Here is a 20,057-nt window from a genome sequence, read left to right as displayed (position 1 = left end):
GGTATGTGCGCTAGCAAGAACTAGAAGGAAATTTGATTTTAAATATTCCAATTAGCAACTCTACTGATCCTATTCATCTACTAATTACTCAGCTTTACCTCTGTGCACGGGAGTGCTCCCACTTCTCACTTACTGCTCGTCTACTCAAGCAGCACACAGGGAAGCCCCAGGAATACTGGAGTGGATAGCCGGTCCCTTCTCCAGAGGATCCTCCTGACCCCGGGATCAAACTCAGGTCTCACGAGCAAGCTACTACTAGGCACCAGGAAGTCTGTCAGCCCAGACAGGCAAAGACTTCCCAAGTGGAGCTTGATGACCTGTGGGAGCGTGGAGGAGAGACATCAGTCACCTGGAAAAAATCAAGGAGCAGTGTGGGAGGGCTCCTGGGAGTCTAAGCAGAGGCTCAAGTGGGAGCTGCAGGGTCCTGGGTCCCCCCGGAGTGATCCCATATCACCGTCCCAACCTGTCCAAGTTTTATGAAGATAGAATTAGAGATCAGTCATGTTTTCCATCATTCCCCAGACAAGGCACATGGAAGAGTCTCAGCGGGCACTTGGATGAACAGCCATCACTTCTTAGCACCTGCCGGGGGTCAGCCCTTGGCACTCACAGCCATTTCAGTGCTGGTTGGTTGCTATTCTTCTTTTCAGAGACGAGGGGACTCAGAGAGGTGACACTTCTCACGGGGAAGCTAATGGATGGCAGAGTGCGGACTTGAACTCACACCCCAAGTCTCATCCCTTTCAGACCTCTTCCCATCAACACCTGCTGCCCTCTGGACAGCCCGAGGCAGGCAGAGGCTGCTCGGGGAGGGAGAGGGCGGCCAGGAGTCAAGAATCTAACACCGTGTGATGCTGAAACTCAAGAGCCCCCTGACTCAGCAGGGTATTAATAACCCTGGCTGGTCCCTGGAGGACGACTCTGCCGGGGATGAGAACAGCAGCGCTGTATCCACCCGCCCCGCCGCCCGGGGCAGCTCACACGCCACCCGTACTCACCTTGTCTCTCCCCTCTCCTGGCCGGAGGCTTCCTAGAGCAGATGCTGGTCCGCATCTCCAGCCCCCAGTACAGAGCTCGGCATGCAGTGAGGCACTCATGAATGGACCACGGGATGGGCAGATAAACTGATTCCCAAATTTCCTAGTTCCTCCCCCTACTTTATCATCTGTGTAATTGCACACAGCACATGTTCAATAAATGCTGTTTGCTTGGTTAATTTTTTTTTTTTTTGGCTTAGTTCATTTTAAAATTCACCTTCAATTAGAAGTATTCCCCAAGCATCTATTAATATTTGTGTCTGGTACAGTTCTGGGCTCTCTACAAGCAGACAGAGGCTCATGCCCACACTCAGGGGATGAACAGAGGGAACAATGAGAGGTCCACCCGGCCTGACCCCTCACCCCTCCCTCTGCCAGACAGACATGACAAGTCCATCACCAGACAGCCATGACTAATCGATCATAGCACTGTGTGTCCCGATGACCTGGGATCTCCTTCAACACAGCCCTCTGGGTGGTCCCTATTGCCCAATGGAATCAACCCCTTGTCTCTGCCCCACTATGCTTCCCCACCCTGGAGTCTATTTGAGCGAGAGCAGAAAGGGCAGCCAGGGGACAGCTCCCTCCTCTATAAGCAGAAGTCTCTATGTCCTCTGGTTATTAAATGCAGAGTGGTGGGTGGGCTTGGCTGGGGAGAACTTCCCGGTGACAGGAGAGTGTAGACTCTGAAAGGCCCCCTCGACCCTGTGGGTGGGAGCTGCACTCCAAGACACCCACGGAACCAGAAGTCATCTTCCCGCCCTGCTGTGGGGAGACCCCAGCGTGGCCAACCCGAGGAGCTGGACCCTGAGGGCTGACACCCCTAGAGGATCCTGGGGGACAGTGGAGAACCACAGCAGCCCAAACTCTAGGCTCTGTGTGTGTGTGGGTGGGGGGGATGTATAATCAGCAGTGATAAGAATAATCAACCATCTGTGGGCCAGTCCAAGCAGGTGCCAGGTGAGTGCAGGAGTGCAAGTAACTGCTGGGTTGGCAGGGGGGCGGGGTGTCTAGAAGTTTCCAAGGAAGGGTCCTGGCTGGGCCGGGAAGTGGGGTGGCGGGAGTTCCCCCAGGACTCAGGACTGGTAAATGCACGAAATATTTCAATATTGCAACAAACGGCAGAGACCATCCTCACACAGGCCAGTTGAAGAGCAACAGCCCTGCGTGGGGACACCTCATACTTAGAGGGTCTTTCTAGAAACCACCCGGTCACATCTGGCTAAGGAGTTCCCGTCTGTGCCCAGGACTCCGCAGGCGGGGAGTAGTTGGTCTGCACATGCCGGCCCTTTAGCTGCAACAGGAGGCCTCCCCACCGGGTGCTGTAGAGGCACTTCCGGAGCCACCTTGGTCCCTTTCCCCGCCACCACCTCTGCCTCCCCTGTGACCAGGCTCTGGTCTCACCTGTGTGCACACGAGGTGTGTTAATGTCAGGCTTCTAACAAGCCCACTTCTGACGCGTGTCTCCACTCTCCTTAGGGACTTGTCACTCTGTTGATCATTTGGGAAACATTTGCAGTGGAAGAGCTCAGACTTCTGCATCGGGAGGTGGAGGTTTATGTGAAAAATGTTAGAGCTGGAAGGACCCTGGGGCAGCACCCGCTCAACCCCCTTACTGGACAGTGGAGATCCTAAGGCCTAGAAAGGGAGACCCAGGGCTCGACCAGGGGCCCCAAAAGTTCACAGGGCACATAATTGCAAAGAGAAGCTCCCCAATTGGGGATTACACGTGTGTGTGTTTTGGGAGGGGGTAGTCAAGGTCACTGGCTGTGGGGTCAGGGGGTCTGGGTTTGAATCCCAATGAGGCACTGGAGCCATATGTTCCCCTCTCTGAGTCTCAGTTTCCCCATCTGGAAGGTGGAGGCAGATAAAAGTCCCTTCCCCAGAGCCTGGCACTTGGCCTGTTATCAATCCATGGAGATTTTCTTAAGAAACCCCAGCAGCATCCTGATCTTGGCCAGGAGCAGTAGCTGCAACATAAGAACCAACAGTGAGCCTGGGGGGTCGTGGAGGCGGGCTTGGAAGACAGCAGTTCATGTCTCCAGCTTCATCATGGACTGTGATCTAAGCTGGCCTCAAAGGATGAGCTCAGCTGGATCAGGGGCAGGGGGACGTCACCCAGTTTGACTTGGAATTACACTCCCTTTGGTTTCTGGTGTCCCCCTAGCTTAGCTGTCTCACGAGTTCAAAGCCAAAACTGGCCTCTCCCGTTTGATTTTGGATTTGGATTCAGAAATTAGCAGGGGCAAGATGAAATTGGATACAGAGCTTTTGTTTTTCCAGATTAAAAATAAATAAATACGTAATTCAGGGCATCCTCCATGGGGTGGGGCGCTAGAAGCCATGTCCTTCCGACCATCAGGTGACATAAAAAGCAAAGCACTGGGTCAGGTGACCAGCCGGCTCACCTTCCCAGCCCTGCGCACTCTGCACTTACCGACCAATCGACCAATCGTGGAAAAGGAGCGAGGGGGGACCAGGAGGCAGAGGCGCCGAGGAGGAGCCCAAGCTGAAGACAAAGGCTCGTGAGGATCCCGAGGAGCTGAGGAGCCCTCCTGCGAATGGACATCCCAGAGGTCACGGGTGGCAGTGTCAAGGTCACCAGAGGGCAGAGAGCAAGGTCAGCGACAAGCTGTCTCCATCCACTGGGCCAAGTGCCGCTAAGTGAGAAATCAAAGCTGGTTCCCAAGACCAAGGGTCGAACTTGATGAGCAGCTGCAGCTGGCTGGAGGGACCCCAGCCTGATACCCTCCTTTGGGCAGAAAAGACTGACCAAGAGGTTTAAGAAAGAGAGATGCCATCTCCCAGCATCAGTGCCAGAAAGCCCAGATGTGCCCCAGTGCCCCAGGTCCCTCTCGGCAGGACCCAGGCCCGGGGCCGTGAGCCACGGTCATAGGGCTCTCAGAATTCAGGGGTGGATGGCAGAGAATTTTGTATGCCACGGCGGCCTCCTCGCGGTGGACGATTTAATGAGACAGTTGTTGCCTGCAACACGGCTCGTGTGTGTGTGCGTGTGACCAGGAAGGAGAGAGTCAGAGGGAATGCCTTTCTGTTTATTTCTCTCTCTTGCTGGGGATTGTCCTTCAGAATTTCCAGCAGCCTTTGGTTACAGGGCCTCCTGCTCTCAGCCTGCCCACGCGGGCGATCATCTGCCCCAGGCTTTGCCTGTTGGCACGTGGTGGGGACCGGAGGGCAGCCAAGATGCTCAGAAGGCCACTCCATCACCCTCAGCTTGCCAGGAGGCGCGGGCGGGAGAGGGCAGGTGTTTCTATGACTGGGTGAATGGTTCTTGCGATCAGCACGTGTCTGAGAGGAAGGCCCAGCATCCGCTGCGCCCGGATCACCTGCCCTGATCACCTGCCAGGTAAGAAAGAAAAATGCTTTCCTCTACACAAAGAGTCAGGGGTCAGAGCAGGAGGAGGTCTGCAGGAGACCAGGGGTGGGATGGGCTTGGGGGGCTGTTTTCTCCCACCGACAGTGCGTTTTTCTCTCTCCTGGCTGGGGTGCACCTTCCCCCCACCCCCCAGCAGCCCCTTTAATTGCCTGCAGGCCTGGGAGTAGGGAGGGGCCAGGTGTAGGATTCTACCTGTGAGGGTGGGCGTGGCTCCTTCCTCCACTCCCCAGCTCTTCTGCCCCACCCCCACACTGAAAGCTGGGTAGGGTAGGGGGTGGGGACACAACCCCTCAAAAGCGGATTTGTGAGAAAAGATCCTGGGGAGGAGAGCTGGGCTGGTATCCCTGTGTATTTCCCAGACTTGATGAAGCCTGTGTTTCTCTGACGCAGAGCAGTGTCCTCTGCTGGGCCACAGGCTCCCAAAGGGCTTTGGATCCCCTCTTATCGCTGGACAGAGGACCTCCTCAAAGGAGACCACCAGATCGACCAGAACCAACATTGATGGAGCACTTGCTCTCTGCCAGCGTGGAAGGGTTCGTAGTGTTTCCCTGTGAATGCTCCCCAGTCCAGTTCAGTCGCTCAGTCGTGCCCGACTCTTTGTGACCGCATGGACTGCAGCACGCCAGGCCTCCCTGTCCATCACCAACTCCCAGAGTTTACTCAAACTCATACCCATTGAGTCGGTGATGCCATCCAACCATCTCATCCTCTGTCGTCCCCTTCTCCTGCCCTCCATTTTTCCCAGCATCAGGGTCTTTTCCAATGAGTCAGCTCTTCGCATGAGGTGGCCAAAGTATTGAGGAATGCTCCCCAAACCCCAGGAAATAGGTGCTATTGTTATCTTTACTTGAGAGATGAGAAAGTGAGGCTAGGCAAGTAGGAGTCCAGGTCCGGGTCCCCATGAGCCTGGGTCTAACTTTTCTTGGTGCTCATGGTTCGAACTTGTCTCCTATCCTGAGGGTTTGGACGTGCCTCTGCAGCTACTGTGGCTTCTCCAGTGTTTTTTGGCAAGCCTGCCAAGCTGGCACACTCACACTGGGCCTACACACGTGGGCTTATGTACATGCATGCGCACAGACTCACACACACACACACACACACACACTTCCCCAGACTCCACTGCCTCTGCCTGACAGTATCTGGCACATAGTAGATAGTAAGTGCTTAGTAAACCCTTGGGTTTTCCAGGTGGTAAAGAACCCACCTGCCAATGCAAGAGACACGAGAGACACGGGTCCAATTCCTGGGTCGGGAAGATCCCCTGGAGGAGGGCATGGCAACCCATTCCAGTATTCTTGCCTGGAGATTCTCATGGACAGAGGGGCCTGGTGTCCCCAGTCCACGGGGTCGCGAAGAGTTGGACACGACTGAAACCACGGGGCCGCACAGGCAGCTTGATGCCTGTGACACGGATAATGCATCAGATGTGCGTACTCCAAACGCAGGACCCGGTGGCTTGGTCACCCTCTGGATCCCCAGGGCGCCGCGGGGTGCTGTGACACGGCAGGTGCCCTGCGGGGAGGTGTGCCCTGAGATCTCCACTGGCAGGGTCAGCACAGTGGCCTGCCCCACCGGCAGAGGGAAGCCAGCGCTCCTCTGCACGCCCATCTCCCAGGCAGAGGAAACCCAGGGACTCTGGAACCCACTCAGAGGCAGCAGATAGTTCTCCCGTGGGGCCTGCGGACCGAAGGCCTGCTGTCTGCAGGGGCCACCTTGGGGACCCACAGAGCTGAAGCCCTGGCTGTCTGGTCTCCCCAGAAACTAGGGGTGGTTGGGTTTCTTCTTTGCAGCAGCCACCCCTCCCGTGGGAGCCGAGCAGCTTTGCCAGGAGGAGCCGGGCTCTTCCTCCTGGGCTGAGCCCTCTCTGTGCCAGGGGCTCAAGAACGGGACCGTCCACATGGAGAGGGAAGGGCACCCAGCCAGGCTTCAGAGGCTGGGGTAGGGGAGATGCCACAGGCCAAGGCAGGCATCCCAGTGCTGGCCCCCAGCAGAGCCAGTTCTGCTCCCCCAGCTACTCGCTGGAGAAGTCACTGAAGCTCTCTGGTCCCCAGGTCTTCTGCTAACAAGTGGGGTCTGCAACACCAGCTCCCTACCAGAATCACTGGGACAAAAACAACCCTGGGAGAGTCAGCTCAGGACAGGGAGCAGACCCCGGTGAGTGTGGCCATGAGGCCTGGGTTCAAAGACTGCGCCTGCCTTAACCCCTAACTGACTCCCCCAGGACAGACACCTCCATCTCCATCCTCATGGGAACAGTGGGGCGGACAAGAGCATCTTTCTCGGGGTGGGGGCAGAGCAGACGTGTGAGGGTATCCACAAGAGCTGTGTGCCAGGCCTGCTGTGCAACACCAGAGCCACCTCGTGTTACGCCCTTTCTAGAAGCCAAACAGGCTTCGAGCAGTAGCTCATTAAACCCTCACATCAAGCCCAGGCGTCGGATGCTATTACGATCCCCATTTTCCAGAGGTGGCAACTGAGGCTGGGCAAGGGGAGTCCTTTGCCCAAGGTCACACAACTGGAGAACGGTGAGAGCGGGAGCCCAGGGCAACCTGATTTTGAAGCTTTAAACCCCAACCATGACTATACCAAGTGCTCATCTAAGATCCGAAAGGAACCCTCAAAGTTGACTGGTCAGCCCATTTTACAGCTGAGAGAACTGAGGCCCAGAGGAGGGAAGAGATTAGCCTAGTCACAGAGCAGCGGCTGTTAGAACCAGGCCTATGACTTCCACTACTCACATTTATTGAGCACATTAACTGTGTGCCAGCTTTGAAGTGCTGTATATGTATCACTGCGTGCAATCTTTTTTCAAAACTTAATTTTAATTGAAGGAAAATTGCATCACAATATTGTGCTGGCCTCAGCCATAGGTCTACATGTGTCCCCCCTCCTCTTTAACCTCCCTCCCACCTCCTTCCCACGCCTCTATGTGATAGAACCCCGGTTTGGGTTCCCGAGTCATACCCCAAAATCCCATTGGCTATCTATTTTACATATGGTCGAGTATATTGCATGTAAATTTTACAATAACTCCGGGAAGAGAGAGATTTTTATTAACCCCATTTTTCATTTGGGTCAACTGAGGCAGTGGGGCAGTAACTTATTCAAGGTCACACAGCTAATTAACAGGAGAGGGAAGACCCACACCCAAAGAGTCGAGCTCTAGAACCCTTTGTTCAGTGCCACTGGGGGTACCAGCTCCCCGCGGAGCCCAGGCTGGCCTTGCCTCGCAGCCGGATCCTAGGCAGACTTACAGCCAAAGGAGTGGGGTTGGCAGGGTTCCTGGGGCGTGGCCACCATGAGGCAAGGCAGGATGAAGCAGAGTCCCCAGCTGGGTAAGGCGCTGCCTGAGCTGGAAACGGGCACAAAGCTGAGGCTGGTGAGCTGTCTGCCCCCAAACCCTCAGCCCCCTGCCTCTGCAAAGAGAAATTTATCCAACAAAATGCAGGCGAGCTAAGAACACGTCTTGCTTTATGTGCCTCTTGTTGTAGGCAGTGCACATCTAGGGAGAAGCGTGGATGAAAGGCAACATATAAAATGCAATCAATTATGAATCACCATTACTGAATTAATCACATGTATGATTAATACAGTAATAATAATTAATGGGAGTGTGGTCTGGAGATTAGAGCTGAGAACTGGCCAGGAGGAGTCGGGGTACTTCTGAACAGCCTCTGCCGCTGCCTGGAGATGCTACCCTGGGGAATGCCGTGGCCTTGGGTCTTGGTCTCTCCTGCCCCTGGCCCCGCCGTGGCCGTGGAAGTCAGGGGCCCAGGAATGCCTCCAAACTCCTAGATGGTCCTGGGCTAGTTCCCAGGATCTTACCACCTATTTCCAGCGCATCACAACTGCTCAAGGTCGAGGGGACAAATCGAAATCTTGGCCTGGCGTAACTGAGAAGGGAGTGAATCAGGTGAAGGGTGAGAAGGTGATGGGGGTGGCTTTTGAGCTTACATGACTTTAATCAGTGGTGTGAGCTCATTTCATCTGTCTGTCCTTTAGTCTGTGTGCATCAGGGTTTGCCTTCTCTTGGAAATCCCCGGAGGGGCTGGACCTCATCTGTTACCGCGCATTGCAAAGCTGGGAGATCATTTCTGAGTGTGACTTTATAATTTCCTGTTACTTGTCTTACCCCATCCAAGCCTATTTTCTCACTGTGAAGGAGTCAAGCCACACAGAAAGAATATATATGTAATAAAGCATGTCATTCTCCATCTCTCCTATTCCTACTTTGGTGTCTTTATTTTAAATACATGTATACGTACATATCTATCTATTCATCTGTCTGTATGTCTATATCTGTATACATATCTCCTTTCTTTAAACAATATAGGTGGAATAAAATCAAATGCATTATTCTGCAGATGTTTTTTAATAGTAGATTCCACATTCACAATTTGAATTTAAACTGTGCAATGGAGCCAAAACTCCACCAACAAAGAGGCTGCTCCGAGAGGGGAGCCAGCAATCATGGGGGGGGGAGAGCGGGAGAGATTCATTAACCCTCTCCTGCCCCTTGGTGCTCAGCTTCTTTTCATTGCTGGTGAAAGGTCGTTTGTCACAAGATACCTTAATGAAATTTAAAAATGAACATCCCTTGACCACCTGGTCCCTACATGGCTAGAATCCTATTTGTTTCCCATCTTGGGAAAAAAAGCACTTTATGAGTCACTATAAAGGGATGCTGTCTCCTGGAGGTTGCTATGGCCTGCTGTCAGCTTGGCATCATCACCCGGGGACCACCTTCTGGGGCAAATCCCCTCATTACGCAGAGGGGGAAACTGAGGCTAGGAGCTGGAAGCGATGGCCCCAGGCCATATGGCGAGTAGGGGCGGAGCCAAGAAAGGTCCTTCATTCTGACTCTTTCCATGATTCCATAATTTCCAGTATCTGGAAAAAGGGGAGACTAGAAGACAGGTTCAGGAATGGATCCCCAAAAAAGTCTGCCGCCATCAACCCACTGGAGAGACAGGGAGTGCTGGGGAGAGGAGGCTGCAGAGACATTTTAAACACCATTTCAGTGGCATATAGCTTTGCACATGGGTCACTGAAACCATCCGGGAAATAACAGGAGCACACCCCAGGTCCCTCCGCCGCGTTTAGGTGAATCACGGATAAGAAGCAACCTCCTCCAGTCTCGTTGGCTGTCCCGACAGCATCCAGACTTGGATGATGGAGGAGCAGGGCGTTTCCCAGGAATTGATGACCCTGCTTGGGGGTGACAGCAGGCCGAGGGCCGGTCCGGGTCATCACTCACCCTGCCTGGGTGGGAGTCCCACACTGTGCCCTTCGCTGCTGCCTGCAGGTGAAATGCTTAAAAATCAAATTGCTGAGATGTGTTCTCCTCCATCCAGCTTCCTCCTGCTGGATGCTTTAAGGCCTGGGGAGTAGGTAAGCAGGGGCTGGCAAGCATCTGCTCTCCTGGACAGCCTTGTGGGGGGCAGGGGTGGGCTTCTCCAGTGGGAGGGCTTTGAGAGCACTTGCGGGAGGAGGTCCTTCATGGCCTTGTCTGCTCCCTGGAAAAGGAAAAGACTCACCCACCACTCACATCTCACAGATGGGGAAACTGAGGCCCGGAAGCAATCTGTGCTGTGTGCCCCAAGTTAACCAGCAAGTCAGGGAGTAGCAGCAGAACCCCACGGGGGAGCCCAAGAGCCCTGCCTCCCAGGCCAGCGTCTTCCTCAGCTGTGTGACCTTGGGCAAGTTACTTAACATCTCTAAGCTTCATCTCTTAATATAACTTGGGACTTGACTAATAGGAGTTAAGTGCCAGGTCCGCGGGGAAGAACCAGTGGATAAGACACATCAAGCGGTTTGCATGGATCCTGGCATAAAGCAGGTGCTCAATAAATGTTAAATTATTATTATGACTATTAAAGCAGAGGACAGTCTTGAATTCCACGTCCACTCTGCAACAACAGGCTAAGCGTTACTCAGCAGCACACCCCCCTCGGGCAGCTTGGGGGGAGCCCAGAGGAGGGAAGGGTTAAGGCTGGCAGCGGGTTGGGACCCTCGGGGGCACACCTTGCTCTTATCCCTGACACCTTCCGTGACCTTGGCCCAGTCCCTCCTTGCTCTCTCTCCTTCCTCAGGCTTTGCTCTTGATGCATCCCAATGACAGAGGCGGCTGCCTGAGCGCTGCAGTGAGAACCCACCCGGAGCGCGCCCCGGAGCATCTGAAAGCCACGGGTGCCCCTGCAAGATGGAGACAGCTCTCCCCACAGGCCTGGGAGGCAGCCGGGAAGGAAACCTCCGGGGTGGGGGGCGGGGGGGGCGCTGAAGAGCCCCAGGGGGCTGCCAGTGCGGCCAATCCACTGGCCTCTGCCCTAGGCCCCTGCGGGAGTCCTCCCACGCCCTCCTCCCAGGCTCGCCAGGGAGTGAGGCCCCTCCTGCCCCCTACCCCGCACTCCCTCCGGAGCTGGCTTGGCTCCGTCAAAAGCAGGGCCCGTCAGGGTGGAGGCGGCGATGTGTCAGCTGGTATTCAGGCTCCGCTTGTGCGCTCAGATGGTCCCCCTCCCCGTCTCCCCAAATCCACCCACCCACCCCTTTACCCACTGCTTGGGGCCTTCTGGGTGGCAGCACTTCACAGGGAGACTGAGCAGCAGCCTTGAGCCCCTGGCTTGTCTGGGGGGGCGGGGGGTGGCGGCGGAGGGCGGACTGACTCACTTGGACCCCTCCCCGGGGGCCGATGGGGCAGCCCCCACACCCATGTGCGCCGGCACCCGGTCGGGCCCCCGGGGTTTGGGGAAAGGAAGCCGCAGCCCCGCGGCGCCTGGCCCGAGCTGGCTGAGATGCGCTCTGCGTGCGGGGACCCGCTGGCCCCCGGGCCGGGAGGCGATGTGTAGGCTGCGACCCCCGTCCCCCCTCGCCCCCCCAGAGCAGGCTCGCTCCCGCGGTCGCCCGCTGGGGCCACCCTGGCCGCGGGCCCGCCGGGACGCCCCTACTCGCCGCGCCCCTCCCCAGGCCGTGGCGCGTCCCCCGAGTCTCCCAGTATTTCCTTCCTGCACCTTTAAGAAGACCGCTGCTCCGTGGTGGGATGGTGTGTTAAAGCCACACAGAGGAAGTTACGCAGCCCGGATCAGACCGGGAGATAAAAGCCCCGATGGTGATCGTGAGTGATGGCAAGAGGATTTAGCCTCAGCATTAACTTGGAGCGGCGTGCAGGGGGGCAGTGAAGCGCCCCGGCCATCTGGCCCGCGCCGCGCCCCGGGGAGGGGGGCAATGCCCCGGAGCCCCGACGAGCCGCCGCGAAGCCCACCCGGGCCGGGGGCTGCCTAGTGCCCGAGCGCGGGTCCTCTCCGAGCCGCCCAGGGGGCCCCAAAAGTTTGCACTTGTTAGCGGCGACCTCCGGCTCGGCCCCCGGCGGGCGATGCGGGCGGCGCAGACGGCCCCCTCCCCCGGCCCGCGTCTCCGGGACGGCTGCGGGCGGCCCCCCCGGCGGCCGGAGGGCTCCCCAGCCCCGATCTGACGGCCACAGCGGCGGCGGGGGAAGAAGCAGCTGCTCGCAGCCCTCGGCCCTTGCCCCCACCCAGCGCCAGCCAGACGGGGGAGGCAGAGCGCCGGAGGGTGGCGGCCTCCGGGGTCTCCGCTCCGGGAAGCCTCTCGGAGCCGGGGTAAGGCGGGCGGGGAGAGCCCGGGAGGCGAGCGGGGTGGGGGGGTGGGTGGATATGCTGCAGCTTGGCCAGTCTCCTTTCATTTTTAAAGGGCTTCGGTGACCGCGCAGGCTTTCCCGGGGCCGGGAGCCACTTAACAGCAGCCCAGCCGAGGCTCGGATGCAAAAGTTATTGGTGGCGGCTGCTACTAGCAGAGGACCGGAGTCGCTTGGAGAGGGGTGTGTGAGTGTGCATTTGTAGCAACATCTTAAAGGAGTAGCTTGTCTTTCGGAGCTGGCTTTTTCCCCACCAGGGTCATTTCCCATCGTTTGTGCGAGTGAGTGGGGCGGGAGGGTGGATGTTAAGAGAACGTCTGGATGTGTTTGTGGAAAGGAAATTAACCCTTCCTTCGGGCCGTTCCCCTACCCCGATTGAATCGCCACCCTCTAGAGCCACCCCAATTCCTGCCATCCCCTTCCCCTCTCGGAAAACTGGGAAAATGTGTGAGTTGCACAGAAAAACTCTTGCGTTCCGGCCGCCGCTAGAAACTTCTTTCGGCGCCTGGGAGGGGTGGGCTGGTGGGGAGGGTTATGCGTCCGGACCGGCTCGGGGACACTGTGGAGTCGAACCTGGAGCTGGGTGGCGCGCGGACGGTGGGAGCAGGGGCCGCGGGAAGGCGGGAAGAGGACTGTGGGCTCGCGGGGTCCGCTGGCTCCGGCTCCCGAGTAAGTTGCCTGCCTGGGGGCTGGGGGTGGCGGCGGGGTCGCTGCCGGCTGCGGCGCTGGGCAGAAGGATGCGAGTAATTGCCCGGCGCTTTGCTCGGCGTCTCCTAATTAAGGGAGGAGGAGCCAAATGAGGGGGGGGCCCCTCGGCGCCAGCCCGGCCTTTATTAAAGGTGTGATTATTAATTGCTCCGGGGCTTGCACTCAACTTCGGAAAGACAAAAAGCGACGGAGGGATTGCCGGGCACGTTACCGTGCGAGGCACGACCCCTGCAGCCCACCCGAAGCGCGGACTCTGAACCCCTGGGGTCCGCGGCGGGGAGCTGACCCCCACCCCACCAGCAGCCCCGTGCCGCAGCCCCACACTCCCAGTGGAGGCCTCCTCGCGCCCCACCGCCGCGCTCAACTTTTCGGGGTTGCCTGGGAGCTGAGAGGGCTTGGGGCTGGGAGGGAGGAGGTGGGCACCCGGAGCCCGAGAACGCTGCCCTTCCGCGGCTGGGGCACCGGGGCTCGCGCGGCGGCGGTGAGCGGGTGCACCCATAGGACCGGCCGGGGTTGGGGGGGCGATGGTTAGAGTTGGGAGGGTGGGGTGGGACTGGAAGGTGACCCCGACCGCACCTGAAGGTGGATTTCACCCCCTCTTCTGGTGTCCCGCTGGGAAGGAAGAAAGAAACCGGGGTGTGGGCTGGGTCCCAGGAGAAACCCCCAGCGCCCCCTCTCCAGGGACCACCTCTAGGGGTTCCCCGCCCACCAGGCAAGTTTCCCAGGAGGCGAGGGCCCAGCCGGCAACTAGGGAGGAGCTTGCTTCGAGCCCAGCCAGCTCGAGAGGCGCTAATTCAATAAGACAGAGAAATCTGAGTTCAGAAATCCTGGTAAAATCTAATTTTCGGGTTTTAATACCCTGGCTATCAGCCCCTCCCCCTCCCCTCCCGTTCCTGAGGACTCTTAAAAGAAAATAAAGCACATTGATTCTATTTGTTTCTGGGAGCTGCAGTTTCTTAATAATATCAGGTGAAGATTTATTTTCCAAGGAGAAAACAATCTACCGGGACCCAACCTCTTACTCTTGAAATTTCCCATACTGGCTTCTCTCTCCCCGCTTTCCGCCTCGCTGTGCCGAAGACTCTTGAGTCTCTCCCCCTCCCGTTTTCTCCTCTTTGGCAAAAACCGACTGTAATAATATTCTCGTGCTGAGCTCACAATTCCCTTATGGTGCCAGCAATGCCCAATTGACTGACTAGTTGTAAACACATTTATTGCCCCCCTCCCGGGCAGATTTTGTCGTTGTTGGCCCCCCACCCTCGCCCCGTTTTCCAGGGAATGCATGGCATTTAAGCCAACAGAACTGCAAAGCAATTAATAAATTTGCAAGGCGTGCTGCCTCGTGGACCTGGCGGGCCTCCTGGCCTCCGGGCCTCGCTGCCTCCCCGCGTCCAGCAGCGTCCAGGCTGGGAGCATCACTGCAGATGAAGGAAGCCCCAGGCTGGGTGGGTCCTCCCTGGGAGCCCGGCGCCCTGGTGTCCCGTATCAGGGGCGCCTCCTGGGAGTGAACAGTTGGGAGCCCGCGGCTGGGAGAATTAATTAGGGACGTGCTGTTTTCTGGGCAGCATGAGGCTCAGACAGAGGCATCCAAACCTTTGCCGGCCGGCGCTATTTTATTTTTACTACATTTTCTCAGGTTGTAAAAATAGTCTCCAGGCGGATTCTTTCTGAGAGTTTTCTAGCAAGGAGCACATTCAAGGCCAGGCGGACTCTGTAACACCGTTTCTCTCGAAACAGCCAGAGGTGAGATGTGAAAATGTGTCCCCCTGGCTCCTCATTCATCTCCATCAAGAGCCCTTCAGCCAGAGAGAGGGGCAGGGGCTGCCTTAATGCAGATTTATGATGCCCCCAGCCAGGAGCGCTGGGACCTAGGCAGGGGACTCCGCCTGGGGAGGAGCTGAGCCATCAGCCCCCAATTTGGACAGCGTCCCCAACCTTCTGGTTTGGCATTTGGGGCAGGAATGTGTTTGTGCCTGGATGGAGAATGGAGGATCACGGAAACATAGTTAACTCTTCAGGACCTTCTAGATACAATGGCTGAAGAGTCAGGTGAGCGGTGAAGGTAGCATGGATGCTGCAGCAGTTTGGGAATTTAGGTGCAACAATCAGAGATGTAATTACCAGAATTAATAACACACATGGCTCTGCTGTGACTCATTGCAGTAACCTTTGCCCTATGTATTGGCTAAGTATTTCTGGCCAGGATCCCTCACTGGGGGACCAGTTTCTCCTGGTGATATATCAAATGTCTGGGAACACATCACATTACTGGAGTTGTGTTTTTTTCCCACAATGTAATATTCATCTTAGTTATATCTATTTAGGGATTTTAAATAATTACCAGTAGCTTAAAATAGTAAAGCAATAATCATAATGGTGACCTGTTTATAAACATACCCTCTAAGGATGACTGCGAAATTTTGGCCTCGATCGGAAAAATCTAATATGACACACCATCGTCACTTCCGTCAAAATCTTCAACATCCCTAGTTGCTTACAGTTGAAAATTAAGTTCACCATTTCAGAATTTTGGAGACAGAGTTATTAGCACCTGATTCATAACTGTTGACCACGCGTGGACCATTCTTTATCTGAGCCTGTCCACACATCCTCATCGACACAGATAATTACAGCCTCATCTCTGCCTTCAACGGTTCTGACATTTTGACTTGTCAGTCACAGTATTTTAAAGCCACCATTCCGTCTCGGCTCCTGGGGCTGTTTTAGAAAGTCACTGACCCCAAACAGGGACACTTCTGCTGACCCAAGGACGCCCAGAAATAAGGAGAAAGCTCATCGCCTTCTTGAATAATGTACCCCGTCTCCAAATGTGCCTCTCTGATATTAATGAAAATAACCCAGTTTTCTCTGGAGACCTTGCTAATGCAGCTTCGTGTTTTGCACGTTTTGCCAGAGAGCTTTTGTTCTTCTACATCTTTATCCCCCTCTTTCTCTATTTAATTTGTTGCAGGTGTTGTTGCTAATGAGCTCTCTCTACTCCCTTCCTACAATGAAAGACAAACCAGACCCCGGGTACCTGGATGGATTGGGAGCTGAAGTCTCAGAAACTTCCTGATAAGTTGCCGATGGCTACCAGCCAAGGTCAGCTGGCCCCATTAGCACCTGTCCCCACCAAAGCAGACCCAAATAAGCTGCTCCCCAGTTAACACCTCAGTCGCTTTTTTTGTGCTCCAGTCCAGTTGCGTGATTGTTGTCACTTTCAGCCTATATGAAAAGAAATCTCTTTCATTGGTCCAAAATGCCAAGTCCAGACCCATGGGGGAACGTGTATGCAGCTAACAGGTACGCCGCCTGATTTTGTTTTATCTTTACAACGCAGGCCGGAGGGTGGTTGTGCAGTTGTGTTGAGCACACATCACACATGAAAGGGCCCTTTAAAGAGCTGGATTGATTGGAAGGACAAAAATTAAAAGCAATCCGATCCAGCCTCATGCCAGATCCCTGCGGACTCTCTCCGTCTCCCATTTCCATCCACGGTCACAATTGGAGAGTCTGCCTGATTTGATCAGATTCACCTCTGGGAGAGGAGTGATGCTAAGGTGAGGAGGACGCCAAATTGTGGGCAACTTCTTGATCTGCCCATCAGCTCTCTGAGAAACGCTGGCTCTGGGTTTTCCACATCGGCCTCTTGGAAAAACCAAGTTTCCTCGCTGTTTGCGACCTGGCAGAGTCCCTGGGACATCCGGCCTCCGTCGCCCGGTAGATGTGGCTTTTCCATGCGGAGGCTGCACGTCCCGCCTGAGCCAGCCGCCGCCTCACCAGGCCCCCTGCGGGCCGCACCCCGGGGACTGTGCCGCCATGCTCCGCCTGCTGGCCCTCCTCCTGCACTGCCTGCCACTGGCCTCCGGGGACTACGACATCTGCAAATCCTGGGTGACCACAGACGAAGGCCCCACCTGGGAGTTCTATGCCTGCCAGCCCAAGGTGATGCGCCTGAAGGACTACGTCAAGGTGAAGGTGGAGCCCTCCGGCATCACATGCGGAGACCCCCCGGAGAGATTCTGCTCCCACGTAAGTCGGCCCCCTGCTGTGGCCTTCGCTCAGGCCAAGTGGGTGGGGGTGGGGGGTCTGGGCCAGACCCATGGGATGGGTGGGTGCGCAGAACAGGAGGACCCGGATGCCAGGCTGACTTTCCCGCCTGTAGGATTGGGACCCGTCTCTGTCCCACCTTGGAAACGCGCCAGAGCAGAGGATGCCGGGAGGATGCTGGGGTCACGTGACACTGTTTTTTGGGGTGGGGAAATTCTTGGCCTGGTGATCACTGGATCCTCTCCTCTGGGGAAAACTGCCAAACCACCCAAGGCACAGTTGCCCAACCTTGAAGATAAGCCCCGCCTCCCTTGTAGGAAGTCAGCATCTGGGCGAGCAAGCAAGGTGCTATTTGCAAGACTGCACTCTGCCCTGCGCCTGTTCATCCCTCCAGGGGGTCACCTCCTGGTCCACCCAATCCAGTCCAGAAAACCAAGGCCAAGCGCCCTTTGCGGGGGAAGGTCTGGCGGAAGTGCAGAGAGGATTCGTAAGGCAGGAAGGAAGGGGTCAGATCCGGGTGGCTGGTGACGACGGCACCCTTTCTGATTCCATCACGATGTGCGGTGGCCACAGTCACTGGTTAAGTCAGGGGAAGGGAGGCTTTCAGGTGTTGTTACTTGAGTCTCTAGTTAAAGACGGAGTCAGAGCCACAGGGTACATCGGCACTCCATTAACAACAACAGTAATAACAGTGGGGGTCGTTTGTGCCAGTCCCTGAGTGTGGCGGCTGTCATTCCTTGGAGTCCTCGCTCAGTTCAGCTGGGTTGATTCTGTGCCGCACAAAGTCTCAGAAAGTGAGCTCTGGACGGGTGGCATCTCTGAGCAGCTGTCCTCTAAAGTGTGGACACACTCGGGTCACCCTAAGGCGTTTAGTTGACTCTAAAATGCTCAGACTGGGGACTTCCCTGGTGGTCCAGTGGTTAAGAATCCACCTTGCTATGCAGGGGACACGGGTTCAATCCCTGGTCAGGGAACTAAGATCCCACATGCCATGGAATGACTGAGCCTGAGTGCTACAACTACTGAAGCCTGAGCACTCTGGAGACCAGGCGCCACAACTAGAGGGCCTGTGTGCCTCAAGGAAAGATCCCACGTGTCACAACCAAGTCCTGATGCAGCCAAATAAATAAATATACATTTAAAAATAAATTTAAAAAATAAACCCTCAGACTAGGGTCTGGTACAGAGCAAGTGCCCCTAGATGGTAACTATCATCATTCCCATTGTACAGATGGAGAAACTGAGGCCCAAAGTCACAGCCCAGGAAGTGGTAAAGCTCTGATGTGAGCATCTGACTCGAGAGTCACTGAGCTGATCTGCCTCCCAAAAGATGCCTTCCGCTGGGCAGAGCCCTGCAGGCCCTGGGCCAGGCAGGAGGCTGGACAGGGAAGCCAGGCTGCAGAAGCCACAGGAGGGCTGGGTGTCATCCTTGGGTGGTTGCTGCCTCCATGTGTCCTGGGACAGCCTCCAGCACTCTGGGTTTATGCACAGACTAAGTGGGTGTCCCCACCGGGCTCCTAAGGATGGCTCAGTCCTGTGCGGTGCTTGGGTCCTATCCCAGAGCTGTCAGCCTGGGAAGGTAGGTTCCCGTGGTCAGTGGTCAGGAGGCTGTCACTATGGGCGGTGGAGACTGGCCGGCCCCAGCTGGGGAGAGAGGGAGACAGGGAAGGAGAAGGCTGCACAGGGCCAGGAGCAAGGGACCGGATGGTCCCACTTCACTGAGGACCCCAGGGCTTCGCTGGCTCAGGGATGGGCAAGGGGGCTGGCCCCTGAAGGTCAGGGCCAAGGTAAGCACTGGGGAAGCTCAGCTCTGATCCACATCTCAGGCTCAGTGCCCGCCCCAGCTCATGTGAGGACTTCTCCACTCGACTCCCAGAGCAGAGTCAACTGCTGCCTCTTGTGTTAAGAGTCTTGACTATATTTCTTCTTTTAAATATTCATCGCGATCTTAATGTGCCGGGGGCAGGGGCACGGGGTGGGTGGTGAAATCATAAATCACTGGACGAGCCTCTGGTCAAGACCCGAGAAGTGGGGATGACCATCAGGCGCAAGTCCGAGGCCCTCTCCTGGCCAAGGCTGGCTCAGGATGCCCTGGGCCCTGGGCCTCTGCCCTGCCCCCATTCTCACACAGAGAACCCAGCACAGCTGCCGAGGTGGGGTGGTCACCCCACCACAGTCCCGATGCTGCCCAGCCTGGGTCCTGGAACCCTGGGCTGTGGAAGGACCTTCTGTCACCTTCCTGTCCTTTCCTGGGAAGATGGTGAGGAGGGCAGTGGTGGAAAAACAGCATCTCCACCTTCCTTTGCTAGATGGGTCCTCAGTGTCCTGACACCAACCTGATGGACTTAAATGTTTCATGATGGGATGCCATCCGGCTCTGCCTTTGATCACGAACATGCAGCCAATGGGGGTGGGGACACCGCCCAGGCTGCTTCTTCAGGGAGGAGGGGGTCACATCCAGTTGGATTCAAACCCCCGCCCTGCTGTTCACAACAGCTTCCCGGAGCAGGTTCTGTGCAGGTCTCATTAAATCATCTCTAGGATGCTCCACGGAGAAGGCAATGGCACCCCACTCCAGTACTCTTGCCTGGAAAATCCCATGGATGGAGGAGCCTGGTAGGCTGCAGTCCGTGGGGTTGCGAAGAGTCGGACATAACTGAGCGACTTCACTTTCACTTTTCACTTTTATGCACTGGAGAAGGAAATGGCAACCCACTCCAGTGTTCTTGCCCGGAGAATCCCAGGGATGCAGTCGCACAGAGTCGGACACGACTGAAGTGACTTAGCAGCAGGATGCTCCAAGGTGGTGACCGTTCTAATCCCATTTTAGGGATTAGAAAGTGTTGGCTAAATCCCGCCAAGGTCGCTCAGTCTAGAGGGCAGGCCAGGAACTTGTGGGCAGCCAGGCAAGGCCTGTGCTTACGCGCCAGGTGGCCCACCTTCCCTCTCTGAGCTTCGGTGAAGCAGAGACGCTGCTGCTGAAGGCACGTCACAGTGCTGGGGGAAGGACACAGCCCAGCCATGCGAGTCCCGGCACATAGTAGGTGCTCAAGGTGTGGTAGCTGTTGTTTGCTTATTATTGTGGCTTTAATGCCCTCAATGGTGTCCGGGCCTTTTCTTCTTTGCCCCTGTCCAGCCTTGAGGACGCCACGCCCTGTATTCCTAGTCTCAGGGCAGCAGGCAGTTGGATATATGCTCGGGAAGCTGTTAATTCCTCTAG

General features: G+C 56.2%; 1 protein-coding gene across 2 annotated transcripts in view; it reads left to right on the top strand.

Annotated features, from left to right (window-relative positions):
* Positions 1 to 11,901: 11,901 nt before the first annotated feature.
* Positions 11,902 to 20,057, top strand: part of NTNG2 (netrin G2) — a 71,975-nt gene continuing 63,819 nt past the window's right edge. For both annotated transcript variants that reach the window (XM_061154345.1, XM_061154344.1), the window contains exons 1-4: positions 11,902 to 12,044; positions 15,759 to 15,889; positions 16,128 to 16,347; positions 16,477 to 16,819. In XM_061154345.1, coding sequence (XP_061010328.1) covers positions 16,340 to 16,347; positions 16,477 to 16,819 — 351 coding nt within the window. In that variant the 5' untranslated portion in view covers positions 11,902 to 12,044; positions 15,759 to 15,889; positions 16,128 to 16,339. The remainder of the gene's footprint in view (positions 12,045 to 15,758; positions 15,890 to 16,127; positions 16,348 to 16,476; positions 16,820 to 20,057) is intronic.

This window comes from Dama dama, chromosome 11, assembly GCF_033118175.1.
Source record: "Dama dama isolate Ldn47 chromosome 11, ASM3311817v1, whole genome shotgun sequence".
In the NCBI taxonomy this organism is placed as follows: Eukaryota; Metazoa; Chordata; class Mammalia; order Artiodactyla; family Cervidae; genus Dama; species Dama dama.
Note: the sequence above shows the minus strand (reverse complement) of the source record. Positions and strands in the feature narration are given on the sequence as shown.